The 19427-nt window shown below is 38.2% G+C and overlaps 1 protein-coding gene across 1 annotated transcript in view; it reads right to left on the bottom strand.

The window, feature by feature from the left end:
- pax5 (paired box 5) overlaps positions 1-19427 on the bottom strand; it is a 246713-nt gene that overhangs the window by 212496 nt on the left and 14790 nt on the right. Inside the window, exons 3-5 of the mRNA XM_069925912.1 lie at positions 14246-14443; positions 10402-10466; positions 4811-4942 (exon numbers count right to left, since the gene is read on the bottom strand). Of these exons, the coding sequence (XP_069782013.1) occupies positions 4811-4942; positions 10402-10466; positions 14246-14443 (395 nt within the window). The remainder of the gene's footprint in view (positions 1-4810; positions 4943-10401; positions 10467-14245; positions 14444-19427) is intronic.

Here is a 19427-nt window from a genome sequence, read left to right as displayed (position 1 = left end):
CATTTCCAAATCCATAACATCCTCCTCTTCTAATGCTGGTAATGTTAACTTAGATAAAAAGGAATCAATAGAACCATTATCCTGTTTCCCCTCAGAAAATGACACTGTGTATATTCAAGAGGGAAATGTTTGTGTGTATTTTGGTTAGTATGGTTTATAGTGTGAAAAATTTTTAAAATTTAAAAAAGAAGTATATAATTTTTAATATAATGAATAGAACTGGTTATTAATTTCATGAGGTTTATAGGTAACTGTTGAATTCTTTTTTACAGCATTAATAACTCGGGAAACCTGTTCCTTCTTTAACTGTCATACAAGTACTTTATGTGCCCTCTCACCCAATTCATAATATCTCTGCTTAGATCAATTCATTAAACATTCAAATTGATAAGTCTGCAACGTATTATAGCGCAGTTTCAATTTAGTCAAAGCCACTTTTTTATCTTCTGTCACATTCTTCTGAAATTCTTTCTCCAACTCATCAATTTGCTTTTCTAATTCTAAACTTTCTGCCATATACTGGTTCTTAACTTTAGTGGTAGAACTAATAATCTGGCCTCTTAAATAAGCTTTTAAAGCATTCCATAGCACAAAACAACTTTTTACTGAATTAGTATTTTCAGACAAGATAAAAGTAATCTGTTCTCTAACAAAAGTAACAAACTCTGGCTTTTTCAACAACATGGTATTAAATCTCCATCTATAAGATGAATGTACTACTTCTGAACTTGCATAAGAAAAAAATAATAAAGAATGATCTGATATAACCCTGCTTTTATATTCTGCCTGTAGTACTTTTCCTTGTAAATGTGCTGATACTAAAACAAAATCTATTCTAGAAAATGAATAAAAGGAAAACTCCTTCTCTGTAGGATTAACCCTTCTCCAAATATCTATTAAATTTAAATCCTTCATCAAGGCCCCAATTTGTATCACCATCTTTGATTTCTTTATACTTTTTGGGGATCTATCCAACAAAGGATCCAATACACAATTGAAATCTCCCCCAACTAAAATATTTTCATTAGCTTGACTTAATAACAAAAAAGCATCCAAAATAAAAACATTCATCATCTACATTAGGTGAATAAACATTAAGTGAAGTCCAAAATTTATTAAAAATTTTACAATTCACCTTTAAAACCCTTCCAGCATTCCCTTTCATAGTATGTAACTCAAAAGACAATTCTTATGAATTAGAATTGCCACACCCTTTGCCTTAGAGTTAAATGAAGAAAAAAACACATGTCCAACCCAATTTCAATTTCAAATGTTCTTTTTCCAAGTGTGTTTCATGTTAAAAAGCAATATCAATTTTCATTTTCTTAATATAAGCTAAAACTCGTTTTTGCTTAATCGGATTATTCAACCCACAAACATTAAAAGTTGTAAATTTCAAACTAGACATCATTACAAACTAACAATATAGATACTTAGTATAAAGTATTGCTCCCCTTCTAATAAATGAAAATCACTCTCCCCCTAATTTTTTTTTTAAAAGGTATATATATAAAAAATTCTAATTATTCCCCCTCAAAAAAAACCACTCAAAGGTAGTAATGCCCTAAAAAAAACTGGATGTGGTAAACCCCACTAGTGGCAGATGAATATCAAAGATTTCAGTGCCATCCACCCTCCCCAGCCAGAAATACATCATTCATATGCAATTCAATACTGTAAATATATTCAACCCAATGACTCCAGTCCCAATGATTGTTTCAGATCTTCAATGTCAATAAGACTTTGTGTTAAAACATCTTTCTTTCCAATTTTTTTCATTTTTCCCATTCTTTCCATTCTGCCCATTTCCATTTCCATTTGCCCTCCTTTTAGGCGACAATGGCAAAATTCTTCCATGACCACCTAAATCCAGTAATGAATTAGCAAAAACTAACACCTCATGATCATTCTCAAAAAATTGAGATTGAAAGTTAACATAAAAGACCTTTAACACAGCAGGATATCGAAAAGCAAATTTATAACCTTTCTGCCACAGTACTTCTTTAGCCGAGTTAAACTCCCGTCGACACCTGATAATTTCTTGACTCAAATCTACATTAAAAAATACTCTATTATTCTGGATCATCAATGGAGATTGACTCTGTCTTGCCTTCTGTACCGCCAACCATAATATCATTTCTCTGTCTTGATAGTTCAGGCACTGAACTAAAACCGCACGAGGTGGTTGTCCCGGTAATGGCTTCCTTCGTAACGCTCTATGTGCTCTCTCCAATACTAGACCTCCCAAAAAAACTCTTTACCCACCACCTCAGGGATCCAACTCTTAAAAAATTTTATTGGGTCAGATCCTTCAATATCTTCTGGAAGACCCACAATTTTCACATTATTTCTCCAACTTTGATTTTCCAATGAGTCAATTTTTTTCAGTAATTCTCTCTTCTGGATTCCCCATTCCACAAACGAATCTTCCACTTTCTCTATTTTTTCTTTATTACACACAACTTGATCTTTACATTCAGAAAAGGCTATTTCAATTTTTTTAAAATTTTCTTGCATTGTATCCACCGATTTAATACATTTATTGACATCTGTCTTGAGTGTAGACATATCTTCAGGCATATTAGATATTTTAGTTGTCACTTCCAAAAACCCTTGAGTCATTTGTTTAGATATATTGTCCATATGATAAGCAAACCCTTCCAGAACTGCACAAATAGACTCCATTCCGGATTCCAGTTCCACATCTTGAGGCCTACCTTCTCTGGACTCCACCTCCAATTGTTCCTGTGAGCTGCTTGTTAAAGGTAAGTCCTCTTCTTCTTCCATCATTGTTGGGCCCTTCCTGGTGGGACTGCGGGTCTGTACACCCGACGGCGGTATCCCAACCACGTTGGGACGCCATCGTTCAAGACCCCCCCACAGTCCACACATGGTCCAATAATTCACGGACCCTTGAGACACCGCGCATGCTTGGCAAAGCCAGGGACTGCGCAGAGGCAGTTTCCAATGCCATTCTGATTGTCCTGGGTTCACCCGACAGCAGCGTGGGCTTGAGGGCCTTCCTCTTAGTCGGGTCGCCCACGAACGCACAAGTCAGCACCGGCCAAGCTCATCAACATGCCGGCACCATCTTGCAGAGACAAGGTCGCCACCGGTGTAATACTTAGCCTGGCAGGAGTTCTCTGTGCCTTGGAGGTTCCAGCCGACAACTCCATGGTTTCAACTAGGCAGGTAGGCCTCAGTTCCTCAGCACTTTTAAAAGGTAATTTTTTCTGTAATGGAGCCTTCGTTTTAGTTGTCATTGTGAGCCAGTAATGTTCTCAAGAATAAAAACAAAACTTCTAATCACTTAAATAAAGTTTAAAAATGGGTACTTAAAAAACTGGTTGGGGAGGACTAGGATCGCATGCCTGCCCTCTACACCATCTTGCCACACCCCCTACTTCCTCAGGAGTTTGCGGAGATTTGGTATGACACCAGAAACCCTGGAAAATTTCTACAGCGGTCTGTTGGAAAGTGTTCTGACTGGCTGCATCACAGTCTAATATGGGAACACCAATACCCCTGAGCATAAAGCCCTCCAAAAAGAAGTGAACACAGTCCAAGACATCATAGGCAAAATCCTCCCCACTAATGAGGTTATCTAAGGGAATTCTGCCATCAGAGGGCAGCAGCAATCATCAAAGACGCACACCACCAAGCATAGGCACTGTTCTCACTGCTGCCATCAGGAAGAGATATAGGTGACACAAGACTCGCACCACCAGGATCAGGACCAGCTGCTACCCCTCTACCATCAGACTCCTCAATAACAAACACAGAGACTTATTTAAGGAGTCTTACTTGTGCACTTCATTGATTTTCTTTCATTCTCTCTGTATGGCACAGTTGCTTTGCATTAGGGTTCTTTTATTTATTAACATGTTTACGCTGTGTTCACTTTACTTTTTGCACTACCAATTAGTGGTAATTTTGCTGCACTGGCAGGAAAAAGGAATCTCAGGGTTGTATGTGATGTCATGAATGTACTCTGACAATAAATCTGAAATCTGAAAATCCTTTGACAATCCTCAATGGACATAATTCAATCAATGCTTGTGTGTTCTAAAAACGTAGTAATCAGTCAACCTACATTTCCATCAAATTCACTTATACATGTTACAAACAACAAAGATCCCAGCACTGATCCTTATGGAGCATCACCATCACAGAACAACAATCAGAAAAGTGCCCGCACTCCACCTCACCCCCACCCACCACTACCCCCTGTTTTCTTTGACCAAATCATTTCTGAAATATTGTTTGGATGTGGATTGGATTTTGGATTTTTGTTTATAAATAATAAGATATTTGTACATTTATTGCCACATCATTATATTTTGGTAGTATCAACATCATCTACGTAACCATTAGTCTAATGAGTTTGATTACATTCATAAGATGGAACGTTTATCAAAGGTCCGAGAGCCATATAGTACAGAAACAGTCCAGTTAACCAACCAAGACCACCCCACTGATCATTACAAAGCTTCTAGATTCCATAAACCTTTAAATATGTTTTAAATTTTTTATTTAGGCATACAGCATAGTAACAGGTCATTATGGCCCATGAGCCCGTGGCACCCAATTACACCTAATTGATCTACAATCCTGTATGTTTTCAAGGTTGGGAGGAAACCAGAGCACCTGGAAAAACCCACACAGACATGGGGAGAATGAACAAACTCCCTACAGTCAACATCAAATTCGAACTTGGGTCGCTAGTGCTGTCACACTGTTGTACTAACTGACACGCTAACAGTGTCGCTCCAAAGTACATCTTTATTTAATCCAGTACAGTTGCACTTACCTTCATTGCGTTTTCTCTTGTTTGTCTCATTATTAGATGGTGTGATTCCCAGAATCCCACTGATGGAATAGGAAGATCCCGCTGAATCTGTGGCAGCAGAAGGAATTGGAGTCACCGGCACAGTGCTTGGTGCTGTGGGTATTAAGGACAATCGGGATTAGTTAGTTTGGAAGCATTGTAAACTAAGATGACCAAAAAACTATAAAATGGGGAGCAAAATTTGCCATTCAGCCCATTAAACCTGCTCCTCCATTCGACTGATGGCTGATTTATTTTTCTCTCTCACCCCCATTCTTTTGCCTTCTCCCCGACCTTTAACACCTTTACTATCAACCTCCATTTTAAATATACCCAAAGACAGCCTTCACAACCATCCATGGCAACAAATTCCACAGATTCACCACCCTCTGGCAATATAAATTCCTTCTCATCTCAGTTCTAAAGGGACATTCTTTTATTTAGAGGAAACATTCACTCTACATCCACATCAAGGCCATCCAATATTCAGTAGACTTTTTTAATTTAAAGCTTAAATTTTAAATGTTAAATTTATTTAGACATGTAGCATGTTAAAAGGCCATTTCGGCCCATGAGCCCGTGCCGCCCAATTAACCTACATCCCCGCTATAGTTTGAATGGTGAGAGGAAACCAGATCCCCTGAAAAAAACCTATGCAAACACAGGGAGAACGTACCAACTCCTTACAGAGAGCACAGGATTCGAACCCAAGTCCCGATCACTGGCACTGTAACAGTGTTGCACTAACCACTATGCCAACGTGCCGATTTGATTACATCCTCTCTCATCCTTCCATACTCCAATGAGTACAGGGCCAGAGCCATAAAACATTCTACAAACATTAACTCTATCATCACTTGGATCATTCTCATAAACCTCCTCTAGAGTCTTTCTAATGCCAGCACACCCTTAGATATGGGCCCAAAATGTCATCTGACCAAAGCCTCAACGTGACTTCCTGATGTAAAAATGTGGGAAGTCATAGAGTTATACAGCATGGAAATAGATCCTTGAGGCCAACTTGCCTTGCTGGCCAAAATGTTCCACCCACACTAATCCTACCTACCTGCATTTGGCCTATATCCTATTAAACCTAGCCTATTCAGGTACCTGCCCAAAAGTTTCTTAAACATTGCAATACCTCTTGACTTAACTACCTCCTCTGGCAGACCATTCTATACACTCACAACCATCTGTGTAAAAAAAAATTACTCTTCAGATTCCCATTAAATCTCTTCGCCCTTAACTTGAACCTCTGGATACCAATTCCCCTATTCTGGGCAAAAGACCACCTGATCAAGGACAGGATGGAAGGTGGGATTACGAGGGCAAAGAAGAGAAAGAACTGAAGGTAGGAGGGTCAGAGGAGTCAATTGGACCAGTCATTGCTGACTTCCCAACAAGGATCGAGTTTCGAGCACAAGGACCACACAAATCAATTTGTCACGCTTGGCATAATTAATTCCTGCCTCAGATTGTGAATGTTCAACATTAGGGAGAGAAAAAGTAATTCTAACCTGCAGCCACATGGGCAATTTCAATTCACATAGGTAATTTCATTTCTATCCATTTTTATTTTGGTTAACACTATATAATCAAACAAGTCGATTGGGATATTCTGACATATTAAGGAAGATGGGAGATAGTGTTGTAAAATGTTTTTTTTTAAATTTCTAAATAAACTTAATTCACAATAAAAAAATATTTCTATAGTCCTTTTCACATTCGTAATTTCTTATTCATAGGTTTGAAAATATCTACCCTTCCTTACATACTCAGCCTTCAATAAGGAGAAATGTGTCTCTTCCAGGCTCATAGCCAAAGGTTATGAATGACTCTTAATATTTGTGATCAGTTCACTGGCCCATGCATTTCGAGCATCTCTTTTCAAGTCATTGATGGAGCAACAGACCACCCACAGGAGCAGACCTGAAAGTCAAAACATTAACAAAGTGTCTCCACGGACTCCCTATATATATTTTATGCCAAAGTCTGCAGCTATTTGACTTTTGTCCTCATATCTCTATTTGGTCACTACAATAGTATTTACATTTGTTTGTCTCATTTAACTGAACACAAATCCCAGCATTGTCCCATGAATATTGGAAGTCTCTGGGCATTGGTTGAACCCATCACAAGCCGGTGGGTATTGATAGGCTGCATTTTTTAGAACCCTGTGGATATTAATTCATCAAACCTAAAAGAAGCTTTTGGATGTTGACCCAACAAACCCCTAAAAATCATATGGATCTCCTGAGAATCTATCAACAGGAACAAAATATGCATGCTAAACTGTCCCGTCACTGATCTAGTGTGATGTAATGTCTACACAAATCTGAAGCTTAATATCTAAGATGACACATAAGAAGTAAAAGCACAGTGCTGGAGAAACTCAGCAGGTCAAACAGTGCACTTTATATACCGAAGATCAAGATATATAACCAATGTTTTTGGGCTTGAGACCTTCATCAAGGTATGGAAAAATGTCAGCAGGCGTTCAAACAAAAAAAATTAAGGAAATAGGGGTGGGGGAGGAGCATGGTCCCAAAGGCAGGACGTTAATAAGTAGAGAAGGGAAGGAGGGCACAGCAGTAAGCAGCAGGAGAAGGGGTGGTTAGGTGAATAGAGAGGAAAGGGGTGGAGAGCTGAGAGAAAGAAGATGGGGAAAGGGAAGGGAAGGAAAAAGGAGAGTAGATTAGCAGAAATTGGAGAACTTGATGTTAATGCTATCCGGCTGAAAAGTGCCCAGATGGAAAATCAGGTGTTATTCCATTTGTGGCCTTCTCTACTTTGGAGAGACAGGACGCAGATTGGGAGATTGCTTCACAAAACACCCTCGTCAGTGACTGGGACCTCCCAATTGCTAACCATTTCAGTTCTGCATCCCATTCCCATACTCACATGACTGTCCATGACCTCATACTATCCAACCAAGACCACCTGTAAATTGGAAGAACAACACCTACCTTTGGGACAATGCTCTTCCCACCACCCCTCCTGCCTTTACCTTTTTGTTCAGATGTCTGTCAAAATTTTTCCATACCTTGATGAGGGGCTCAAGCTTGAAAATTTTGTTATGTATCTTTACCTTTGCTATATAAATTACACTGTTTGACCTGCTGACTTTCTCCAGCATTGTGTTTTTACTTCAACCACAATATCTGCAGACTTTTGTCTTTTACTTATGGCACGTAAAAAAATAGATCGACTTGGAATGTTGCACTTGAGGTACTGCACCCCAGCATGAACCATTGCATATGAAAGTCCTAACCAGGACAAGAAAGACTGAGCTTCCATTCACCCTTAATAATGGAGCTATGGTGCAAAGAGAAAGGTTCATTAGTGAAAGACTTGCTGCTTTCAAACGCATGGTAACCAAAATCCTCAGATCAGCAGGAGCATTGTAATCATTTGCCGACCTGAACCATAAATCATAAACAAACACCAACACTGAGGGTCATGCATAAAACAATTTAAAGGAAAAGTTCAATTTTGCTTGAAACTTAAATCACATGCAAATTGCAAAGGCAAAAATCAGCATTGAAAGAGAAACTGAGAAAGGGGAATTAAAAGAAAAAAATAAAGCTTTCATAACTACTTAGTGATTAATGGTGTAGAAAATGTAATATAATCTCTTTTATGGGTATATTACTTTAATTACATCATATTCTATGGCCATTCTATTGCAACTTTAAATTTTGGATTTCAATTTTTTATTACAATGTGAAATCTTTTTATCGAAATAATCGTCACTCTTCAAAAACCAAGTTATATCAGTGAGTTGCTTAGAAACACTGAAGCAGTGGAAGAGATGAAGCATTTTGATTGTTGGACAGAAAAAAAAACTCAACAGTAATAACAATCAGATTACATTACAGTTATCACCCAGATGAGTGGTAACTAATTTGAGGTTAATCTTCTATCCTGTCTAATCTTAGCTATAAACTGATCAAGAATGAATATAATAGTGGCCTGATATATATTCATATAAAAGCATAGCATCCTGAGGAACAGGAGATCAGCTTATCCAAATTATTTCATATTCTTTTTGTTCAGCAAGTATATTAAAAGATGTGGCACTTTGATATTTGGACAGAGTTAAAGTTGTCAACTCTAAAAAGGAATGAAAGTAATATTTTACTTGTAGGGTAAAATAATGCTTAATATGATTCAATGTAAATTCTCAATTATCAATCATACAAATATTGGAGGAAATCAGATGCTAAATTTAGTTCACCATGAATCAATTATATTCATTATATTATTGATAAATTAAACAAAGACAATAAAATCTTATTACATGGACAACAAATGCATTTTTGAGGATTTAGCCTGCAGGTCTACTCAAAGTTTTCCCAGATAAACAATTAACCCTTAAGAATCATCTTAACTCTTGTGTGAAGAGTGAGCACTTTCCCACAAACCTTATTCAGCATATGGTACATAATGAGGAAGGGCAGAAATATGGGTAAGAGCGATGGGACTACAAGTTGAGAAATCAGAAATAGCTGTATAGGAAGGGACTGACGGAGAAATAAATCAGATTAGCTGTTGTGGTGCAGTTATTCCTCAAGGCTCGGTATGACACCAACACCAGCTACAAATTCGTCGATGATACCATGGTAGTGGGTTGTATTAAAAAGGGAGATTGAAGACTTGGCCGAATGGTGCACCAACCTTGTTTTCAATGTCACTAAAACAAAGGAGCTGATTGTTGACTTCAGGAAGGGAAAACCAGAGGTGTATGATCCAGTGATCATTGGGGGATCAGAGGTGGAAAGGTTGAGCAAATTTATGTCCTTGGGAGTGACTCTCTTGGAAGATCTTCCCTGGAGCCAACACACTAATGGTATCGTTCAAAAAGCACATCAGTGCCTCTACCACCTCAGGAGTTTGTGGAGGATTGGTATAACATCGGAAACTATGGTAAATTTCTACAGATGTGTGGTGAAAAGTGTGCTGATCGGCTGCATCATGGTTTGGTCTGGGGACATCTTTGCCCCAAGAGTAAAGCCCTGCATAATTTAATGGACACAGCCCAGGACATCACAGGAACCTCCTTCCCACTATCGAGAACATTTATAGGGAACACTGCCAATGGGAGCAGCAGCAACAATCATCAAGGATCCACGCCACCCAGCACACACTCTGTTCTCACTGCTACCATCAAGAAAGAGGTATAGGTGCCACAAGGCTCACACCACCAGGTTCAGGAACAGCTGCTACACCTCCACCATCAGACTCCTTAACAACAAACTTAATCAGTGACTCATTTAAGGACTCTTACTTATGCACTTTATTGTTTGTTTGTTTGTTTTTTCTCTCTGTATTGCACAGTCAGTTGTTTACATTTTTTTTTGTTTCCATGTGTACATTATGTACAGGTTTTTTTTAATTACCAATAAGTGGCAATTCTGTCACACCAACAAGAAAAAGAGTCTCAGGGTCGTACATGATGCAATGTATGTACTCTGATAATAAATCTGAAACCTAAATCTAAATGCCAATTCTTCAAGATGTTTAACAATGTATCTCTTACACAAGTAAGACTAAAGTTTAACAATGACTCTTACCTATAGTATGGGATGAGACTGGCGATTGCTGATTTGGAGGCTGTTGGACCTTTGTACGAATAATCCTAAAAAAAAGTAAAATTAAAAAGGTGATTTCACCCCAAATCATGTGACAGCCAAGACAAATGGAGCTCATCTGATCTTAGGCTCCTAACCTCACTACCACTGACTTGCAGAAGATGTGCAAGGGTAATTAACCATGAGGAGAAATCTTTCATATTGTCACGGTGTCTAAAGGGTGTCAATATAAGGGCATTTTTCAAATGTAATCACTATTCTAATGTAAGCAAATCCAGCAGCCATTTTACACATTTAATGAATTCACAAACAAAATATAGATTGAATGACCAGGTTATTGTTTGCTGCAGTCTTAAAATAGCAATTTTGGCCAGGTAACAAGTTCTTCTACACAAAAAGCAACACGGATTATTTTACATTTATTTCACAAGAGGTAAATCAATTTTGCTCATCTCATCAAATGCACTGAACCTGAGATTATGTTGCTAACAATGTGAACCGTTTTGATAGGCCGGAAGATTGAGAGAATTATAAGAAAATAGCAGAAATTAATTAAAAATGTTACAAAGATGGAGAAAATGAAAGAAAAGAAAAAATTGCAAGAGGTTCAGCAAGTATTTAAAAAGGATAAACGAGCAAACGTAAAATTGGACCCTTAGGCAATGGGATGGGTGAATTAATGATGGGGGATGGGAAGTATCATTCAAATAAATACCGCTTTGTACTATCAGGATAAATGATGAAAGAAAATGACAATTTTTTTAAAATTATAAGCAGAAAGAAAGCAAGAAATTGAAGGATCATCATCAAAAGAGAATTTATTAAACAAATTAACAGGTCTAAAGCCTAACATGCCAGGACCTGAATACTAATGGAAATGACCATAGATGTGCGGCTGCATTGGCTATGACCTCATAAATTCCCTAGATGAGGAAGGGTCCCAGCTGAAATTTAATAACTATCCAAGAATGGAGAGAGAGAAAAAATAGGAAATGTCAAGCTTATCATCTACCATTAAAAAAATGCTAAAAAATCTATTATTGGCAAACAAATAACCATATACTCTGGAAATTATGTGATCAGAGAAAGAAAGCATGACTTTATCAAGGAGAAATTGTGTTGAACAATTTTGATTGAGCTTGTCACAGATACCACTGTCAGGATGGACATTGGAGAACCAGTGGATGTAGCATACTTAGATTTTCAAAGATCATTCATTAAGGTACTGATTGAGATAAGGGTATTGATAGTAAAAGATTGGTGAAGATAGAGATAAATTGACTGATAGACAGCAATTCATTTTCAGGATGGCAATTACAACAGGGGTGCCTTGTGGAATTATTGCTGGACTCTTCTATTTACAATTTATTTTAAAGAATGGACAAAAAATCTGAATATATTGTATCAAAATTTTTCAAAGATGGATAAAAAATAAACTGTGACAAGGACATTGAGAGTTTGCAAAGAGCAAATGGGCAGCATAGGGGTGCAGCTAGTAAAGTCAGATTGCACATTCTCCTTGTGACTGCATGGGTTTGCTGTCATACTCTGGTATCTTCCCACACTCTGTGGGGCAATTGTTTAGATGGTCATTAGAAATTGTCTTTAGCCATAGATGACTGGTCTTGGGGAGAGTTGATGGGAATATGGGGGAAATAAAATGGGATTAGTGTAAATGGATGTTTGATAGCCAGTGCAGATCTAGTGGGCTGAAAGACTTGTTTCTGTACTTAAATGTTTCTGTGAAAACTAAAGCAAAAGAAAGAGTATTTTAAGAAATATTACATTGGAATACTGGTGCTTGTTGAGACTTGATTTTCTAATTCAAAGGGCAAGCAGAAATGTTATTGTAAAGAGGATGCAGTAAGTAGGTAGGAGGGTTCTGCTTCAGCTGAATAAGATTTAATAGCACTACACCTAAACACAGCATAAGCAAGACCATGCTGGTTGCAAATGTTCATTTGATTGTTTCCACATAAAGAGGAGATTATGTAGAAAGCTTAATTAAATTGGCCTGACTCTCTGGAATTTCAAACAATGCAAGTGGATCTTATTATTATTATTATTATTATTATTAACAAGATTCTGGGGAATGATTCTTCTGCTGGGAGAATCAACAAATGGATACATTTTTAAACATTAGAGAAATTAACCATTGTTGGAGGCCAAGATCTACTAGGTTATTAACACTGAATCATGGAACATGCATGAGAAGTTGTAGAGCCTACTCCTGCTCCTATTTCTAAAATTCTAATGCGCTCAAATATTGGTGGATGATTCAGAAGCCAATAAACAGCTCCTGAAGCAACTGTTCTAATCCTCGATGTAGACTTTATTTCATTAGTATCTCTTCAGATAGGGGACTGAATATATAAAAATGCATCCTAATAGTGCAAAACTTTGATCTCTAAGACGTTGATCTCTGTGGCTTACTCCTTTTGTCCACAAAATCTTGCCTAGACAATTCCCACTGTGCCTTCCAAATCTGCAGACTCCAACACCAAAGAAGAAAGGACGGCAGGAGCACGGGGCCACGAGCATTTTGAAGTTCTCCTCCGAGTTTCACAATATCCTGATGAAATATATTTCTAGTTCTTCATTGTTGCAGGGTCTAAATCCTGGAACTAACTCTCTATAGCTTTGTGGGGGAACCTTCATCAGAAGAAATGCAGTTTCAAGAAGGCAACTCACCACCACCACCACCTTCTTATATATGTTTGTCTTTTAAAAAGGGATGCAATTTGATGTTACTTTAATAATAAAAGATTCATTACAATTTGATGTGATGACAAGATTTATAATCAGCGCATCACAAAGCGTGCCCTATTAATGCCGCTGCATAATGTGGCTCTCATTCCATTTATCAAAATTAAATCAGAGATACCAGTGTTACAAGAAAGTGTTTCACTGGTGAAGCTAATATTATCTTCTTTGGTGGTCAATGTTTAGTCTTGGAATATAGTTGGAATGTTTCTGTCATTGGGTTGCAAGCTAATAACAGGTATGAGATGTTCTTCTTGCAGTTTACATTAGGCCTCTCTGCAGTATTTGAGATGGGAAAAAAACAGACAGGACAGAGTGGGAAGAAAAATTAAAATTATAGAAGTTCAAGTTGGCCATTATGGACAAAGCCCAGGTGCTCTGCAAAAGCAGTCACCTACCTTATGTCTGGCTTCTCCAAAGCAGAGGGAGGCGACGTTGTGAGCAAAAATACTGTAGACCAGGTTGGAAGAGGTGCAGGTGAACTTCTTCCTCACCTGGAAGGGCTGTTTTGGTCTTTGGATGGTGGTGAGGCACATGGAGGTGAAATGTAGAGCTACCATTGTTCGGAAAATGTTGTGACAGATGTGAAGAATTCATATCATAGAATAATTAAAAGAACTACATTTTATGAGCCCCTAAATGAAAGTCATTAAGAAATAATGATCAACATATTCTTCATTACCAACAATCAATCTGAAGGAAGTAGTTGAACGCTGCCGAAAAAAAATAGATTTGGTGATGAGAGAAAACGGTTTCTGATAGCGAAAAAGGAACAGAGTGAAAAAAAAAAAGGATCAAAGGCGTGGAAAGATTTTCAATGAAAAAAAGGTCACAGCCTGAATAGTAATTACTGGAGTTGGAAATTAGAATTGTCCCGCACAGAGAGCTATCCCGTGGTTAGCGTCTGACTCTTTAGAAAATGATATGCAGATGAACGAAACTAAATATTGCGTTTAAATGTTGTCTTCGGGTGGTGTTTTTACCCTTTTGTCTAACTACTCCAAATATCTATTGTAAATTCAAAACTTGAGGGTCGGAAAGCGCACCCCCTATGGGTGAGTACCTGTTAATAGAACTGACACTGGGCACTGTATCATTGTCACAGACTCTTTCTGCCAACAGTCGATCTCGAATCTCCCAGGCAAACATGGTTGGGTTTTGACGCTTGTAGTCGGCGATTTTATCAACCACTTTGGGTGTAGCGACCTTTGGTTTGGATCCTCCAATTACTCCCGGCTTTATACTTCCAGTCTCATAGTACCTTTAAAAAGAAAAAAAAAGACGATGTTGAGGGCGTAACTGGCACAATGCAGTACTGGAAAATGGAATGAGATTCTAAACAGAATGTACTCAGATGGCTAACTCCAATCATTTTTATCTACTATATCTGGCCAATTCTCAATCAGACTTATATATTCTATAGAAATAAGAAGTAGAGAAACGTTCCTCGAAGTGTAAAGACCATAAAACTAAACATTAGTTCTTTACTTGTCATTGTTAAGGAAATGTGCGAAGGTGATTTGAATGGTGGTGAAACTATCCCTGCATCCCCTGGATTATATAAGCATGATATGTTATCTCATAAAGCAGATAAAATACTGATGGGTTGGGGGTTTAACAGAAAAGATCCTAGCCATTTGTCTTCAATTCCTGGCAGATTCCTTCTATCCAAATGCGCTTGATTGTGTCAGCTTTTTTTCCGTGCTGGTACACTTGGTGCCAACATGTATGAATATATGTGGATATTTACACATTGATGTGTATAACATGTTTTATGCATATTTTAATTTGTGTGTGTATATACAGTAAAATCATAGTTATTGCGCCAAAACTCCTCTCATTCGGTAATGTTCCTAAAAATATAATTGCAAGTTAATCTTGCAGAGTAACTACTTCCGGAATACACCAAGCTTCTTGAGAGGGTGGGAACACTTTTCTTATTTAATGGTCGCCGGAATTTCCTCACTACCATGATTATACATGTCCTTAACATCTGTATTGTCATAGCAAAGGTTATAGAATAATGATCACGCTTTTGTTCATCGTTTATTCTGAAATTCTAGCAGCAAATAATTGAAGTGATCGACTTACATTGCCTCAAATACCTTAAATTCTGATCGTTGCTTCAAAATGTTTACTGCTGTAACCTGGCTTAACTTTGCCATCATGCATGAATTATTTTCCTTTTTATTATTGTGTAGAATTATTTCTGCCAGTTCCGTCCTATAATTATTAATACTTCAATAAAAATCTTGATTTTTAATGTTTTGTTGTTATACAATCATCTAGATGCTTATACATATCCGACACAAGTATCGGTTACCGAAACTCATAACGGAAGAAGAGATTTCTTTACTGAAGGGGGACAGAAAGAGATGGAAAGATAGGGAGCAGCAATGGTAAAATTTGGTGGAGGGATCAACTGAGGTTGAAAGACATGGAAGACAAAACTTGGAAGTTAAGGAAAATAGGGCTATAAACAGAAACCAAGGCACAAATAATTGCATGAGAATGGAAAACGGATCAGAATACCATTTCAGTCTTAATATACTATGAATCTGCACATTAAAATAGTCAAAGGACAGATGGACGTATATATTATTTCAAACAGATATACATTAAAATTTATCTCCAAAACATCTGGAAATGGACATCAAAATAAAACGTTGTCTGTTAAGGGGTTGGATATAGATGTGAAGGATATGATGTAGTTTCAAGTGGCAATTGGCAGCCCTACTTGCACTGCTTCCCACCCACCCCCACCCCCAACTATTTCGTGTGTAGAAAATATTGTCTATTGGAGTATTTTGTAAGATTATTTTGCTTAGTGAAGACTTGGCTTGTTGTATTTGTTGATAATTTTATTCTCCTTCCCTAAATCTCGCACCAATACAGTTAAAGAATGAAAGATAAAAGTCTCGAATAAAATGTAATTAATTTCAGTGGATTAAAAAAATGGGAAATTGATGCCACTGATAAAGTATGGCCGTGCGTTCTGTGAAGCAGCAACACACGTGAGGGGCGTTAATAATCGTTTTTGTGTTTCAATCTTTTGATTGCCTTTTTTGAAGTATCACAACTGTAAGCACCTTCCTTTTCACCTTCCTTCTACCTTCTTGCCCTCCTTCTCTCTGTTTTTGTTTTCCTTTAAGATGGCACGTTTCTGTCATAATCATCCTCACCGCATCTACCAGATCCGGTCACTTCTGATTAGTTTAGCCTGTCTACGCGATGTGGTGATAATCTATGCGACAGTGTGAAAATCCTGTTATTTTTGGCCTTTTTGCCCAATCATATGCATTAATTTTGGAAAAATTAACCCAAATTTCCAGTATCAACATTGGTGAGATCTTATCCTTGGTCGTGAATGTGGCCATGGGTTAGTTTCCAGGAGAAAAACAGAGAAACTTAAAAGACAGAACCTGGTAGATATCAAGAATGAGAGGGAAAGAGAAGAAAAAGAGTGGAAAAAAAGAATAAAACGAGTAGCTAGAAAGGACACAGATAAAAGGGGAGACGAGGACATAAAAAATAACCAACCCATGCTTCTGCTATTCAACGCCAATTATGTTCATGAATATTGGTTCTCAAATTATTTGGACATATTCAATCAAAATAGGGAATGTAGAGTTATCATTAACCTGAAGGCAGGATTTCATGGAAGTTGCTTCGATTTCCCTTTTTATGTTTATTCCTGCCGGTGGAAGCAAAGCTGTGAACCTCCACAAGGGGCTGAAACATGTCCAGAAGACGAATTCACCAACAGAGACACCTTCAGGAAGCTCCCGTTAAAAGGCTTACTACAAATAATTCCCAGAAACAAGTCTGTTAAAAGCTCCTGCCTTAGCACTCTGTTCCGTGCGAAAAAGAGCCGGGCACAGTATATAGTCCAGGACTGCAAGAAGTCTACCAAACCCGGCAATAAAACGCCCATTCTTGTTTAAACGGGGTTGATCAACCTGGCTAAATCACTGCATTCATTTCATTTTCTTTCTATCTATCTACCTGCCTTTCTATCTATCCCCAACCCCCACCCCCACCCCACCCCCCATACAAACGACCTGTATTTCTTTCCGCTTATTTCTCTCCGTCTGAACCTCCTCTGCGTTATTCGCTGTGTTTCTAGAGCTTTCTCTTTATTGTCTGTCCGTCTGCACTCTCTTGTTCAAGGTCAGACTTATTTCCCGTGAAGCACCATCCAAGGACAGGTTTCCGCATTTCTGAATTAAGTCGACAGTTGAAGCGTCTTCAACCGAGATCCTGACTGTGTAATGCGAGGGCATGGAAGGAGAAGTTATCTGAAACTCTACATCAACGCAGATCGATCCCAAAATTAAATAAACTAACTGTATTTCAGAGTCCCATGTTTGTCTAGCGTGGTAATTGGGAATAAAAAATTGCCTTGAAACTACCGAAAAATAAATGAAAAGAAATGTTCTTGTTGCCATGTTCTTGTGCTGTACACTCCGACGAGAAGATGTGACGGGAGAGGTCAAACTACTCGCGAAGCAGAAAATGTTAAAGTTTCCAAAGTAACGCTTAAACCTTGTTTGCTTATTAAAGCGAGTATGTACATTGCCCTTCATACTGCGAAATACAGTAGATCAATAAGTCGCCAAATATTTCGGAATAAACGATTACAGTTTAATTTTAAAATATGCTCTTTTTCTAAACCGGCACCAAGAGGCAAAGTCACTCACATATGGATTGCTCCAATTCCAGCAAGATGCGATTGGAGTGGATCTTCCGATCTGTTTTAAGCGGAGTGGAATTGAATCGCATCATGAGCCTCTTAACCAACCTTGCAGGGAATAAATGTGTGTAATGTAGAAGGGGGAGAGAATGACTGGTGGCAACGATGGACTGCTGGTTGTGTTTAAGGCTTAGTCAGTGGGGACCTGAATGCTAATCCCTGCTTCACTGCGCTCCGACCGCCCTTCCCTCCACACGTTTTGCTTCTTCCTGAACATTTAATTTCTCTTTCTATGTTACGTGCGGTTGCTGCAGAGACTGATCTGAAGCCCACAGCTTTCCATCATTGCTCAGGGACTGGTCGGGAGAACTTAGTGGCGGCGAGGAAATTGGAGGAGATTCTGAGTTTTTGCTCGTTCTATTTTTCCTTGTAGCTGAAACGTGAAATTTGGCTAGGAACATGTCAGATTTTCGTCATCAAAGAAGACAATCGGTAACTTGCAGTTCAGTTAATTGTTGAATTAATTAGTAAATGACTGCTTTTCTATAGTTGTGTCAAATTCATTGAGATTTATAACTCAAAGGGAGCCATTAGCAAACGTAGGCGTTGCAGTGGTGTATTGAATTTATTCTAGCTCCCGCCTACATTAATTGTCTAATATTTCATAACTTACTAATAAGAAACGTTGTGCCCTGATCTGTAACCTTGTTTAGAAAGTGTTTCATTATTCGTTTGGCCAACTTTCAAGGGATTTAAATGGACAGTGTGCAATTTAACTATGCATCAAATGGTGTGTTGAAATTCGTGCAAGAGCGAAGCAAATATGCAACAAGGAACGATCCAGCAGAATTCTCGGAGAAAACATTCGATTCCCCCCCCCCCCCAGTAGGAAGCGATACGTGAACTCAACTGAATTTTTCAGATTAGGGATTCCAACCCCCACACCCCCACCCCTCCCCCCACAAAAAAAACGACTGGCGCAGATTTCTCCCACGTTTCATTTAATTGAACCGATTATTGCACATGACAAGAATTTTTAATGTATTTTTAAGACTAATCGCCAGTTTTCCAACTTCCAATAAGTCTCTTAATGTTTAAAACAACGTTGTCTCACCGGGGCATGTGATACGTCAGTCACGCTTGTCCTAGGGGAACAAAATCAGTGGGAACCTGCCACATTTCTAACCCCTTGAAAGTAAAGTGGAGAAATAAGAATTAAAATGAACAGGAAAGTTTCAGATGATCGCTGACCCGGTCTGTGGCAAAGCATCAACACAACAAAAAGTTCACCTCCTGCTTGTGCTTTGATAAATTGATCTGACTTAGGTAATGACGTCCCATCTGTACCCCAGGCCGAGTTTTCATGCACTTGTAATTGCTATTTAACATTGCGATATTGCAAGATACTAGAAGAGTTTAATCTGCCCAAATCTCACCGTCTCACACATCTGCATTAATATATCTCCAATATAGCATGTGATGTTTACACCTCGCCTGCCCACGAGGATAAACTGTGGAACATGGTCAATTTTATTTTCTAACATTAACAGTT

This window comes from Narcine bancroftii, chromosome 1, assembly GCF_036971445.1.
Source record: "Narcine bancroftii isolate sNarBan1 chromosome 1, sNarBan1.hap1, whole genome shotgun sequence".
NCBI lineage: Eukaryota > Metazoa > Chordata > Chondrichthyes > Torpediniformes > Narcinidae > Narcine > Narcine bancroftii.
The sequence above is the reverse complement of the archived record's forward strand: the minus strand, read 5'-3'. Positions and strand labels throughout refer to the sequence as shown.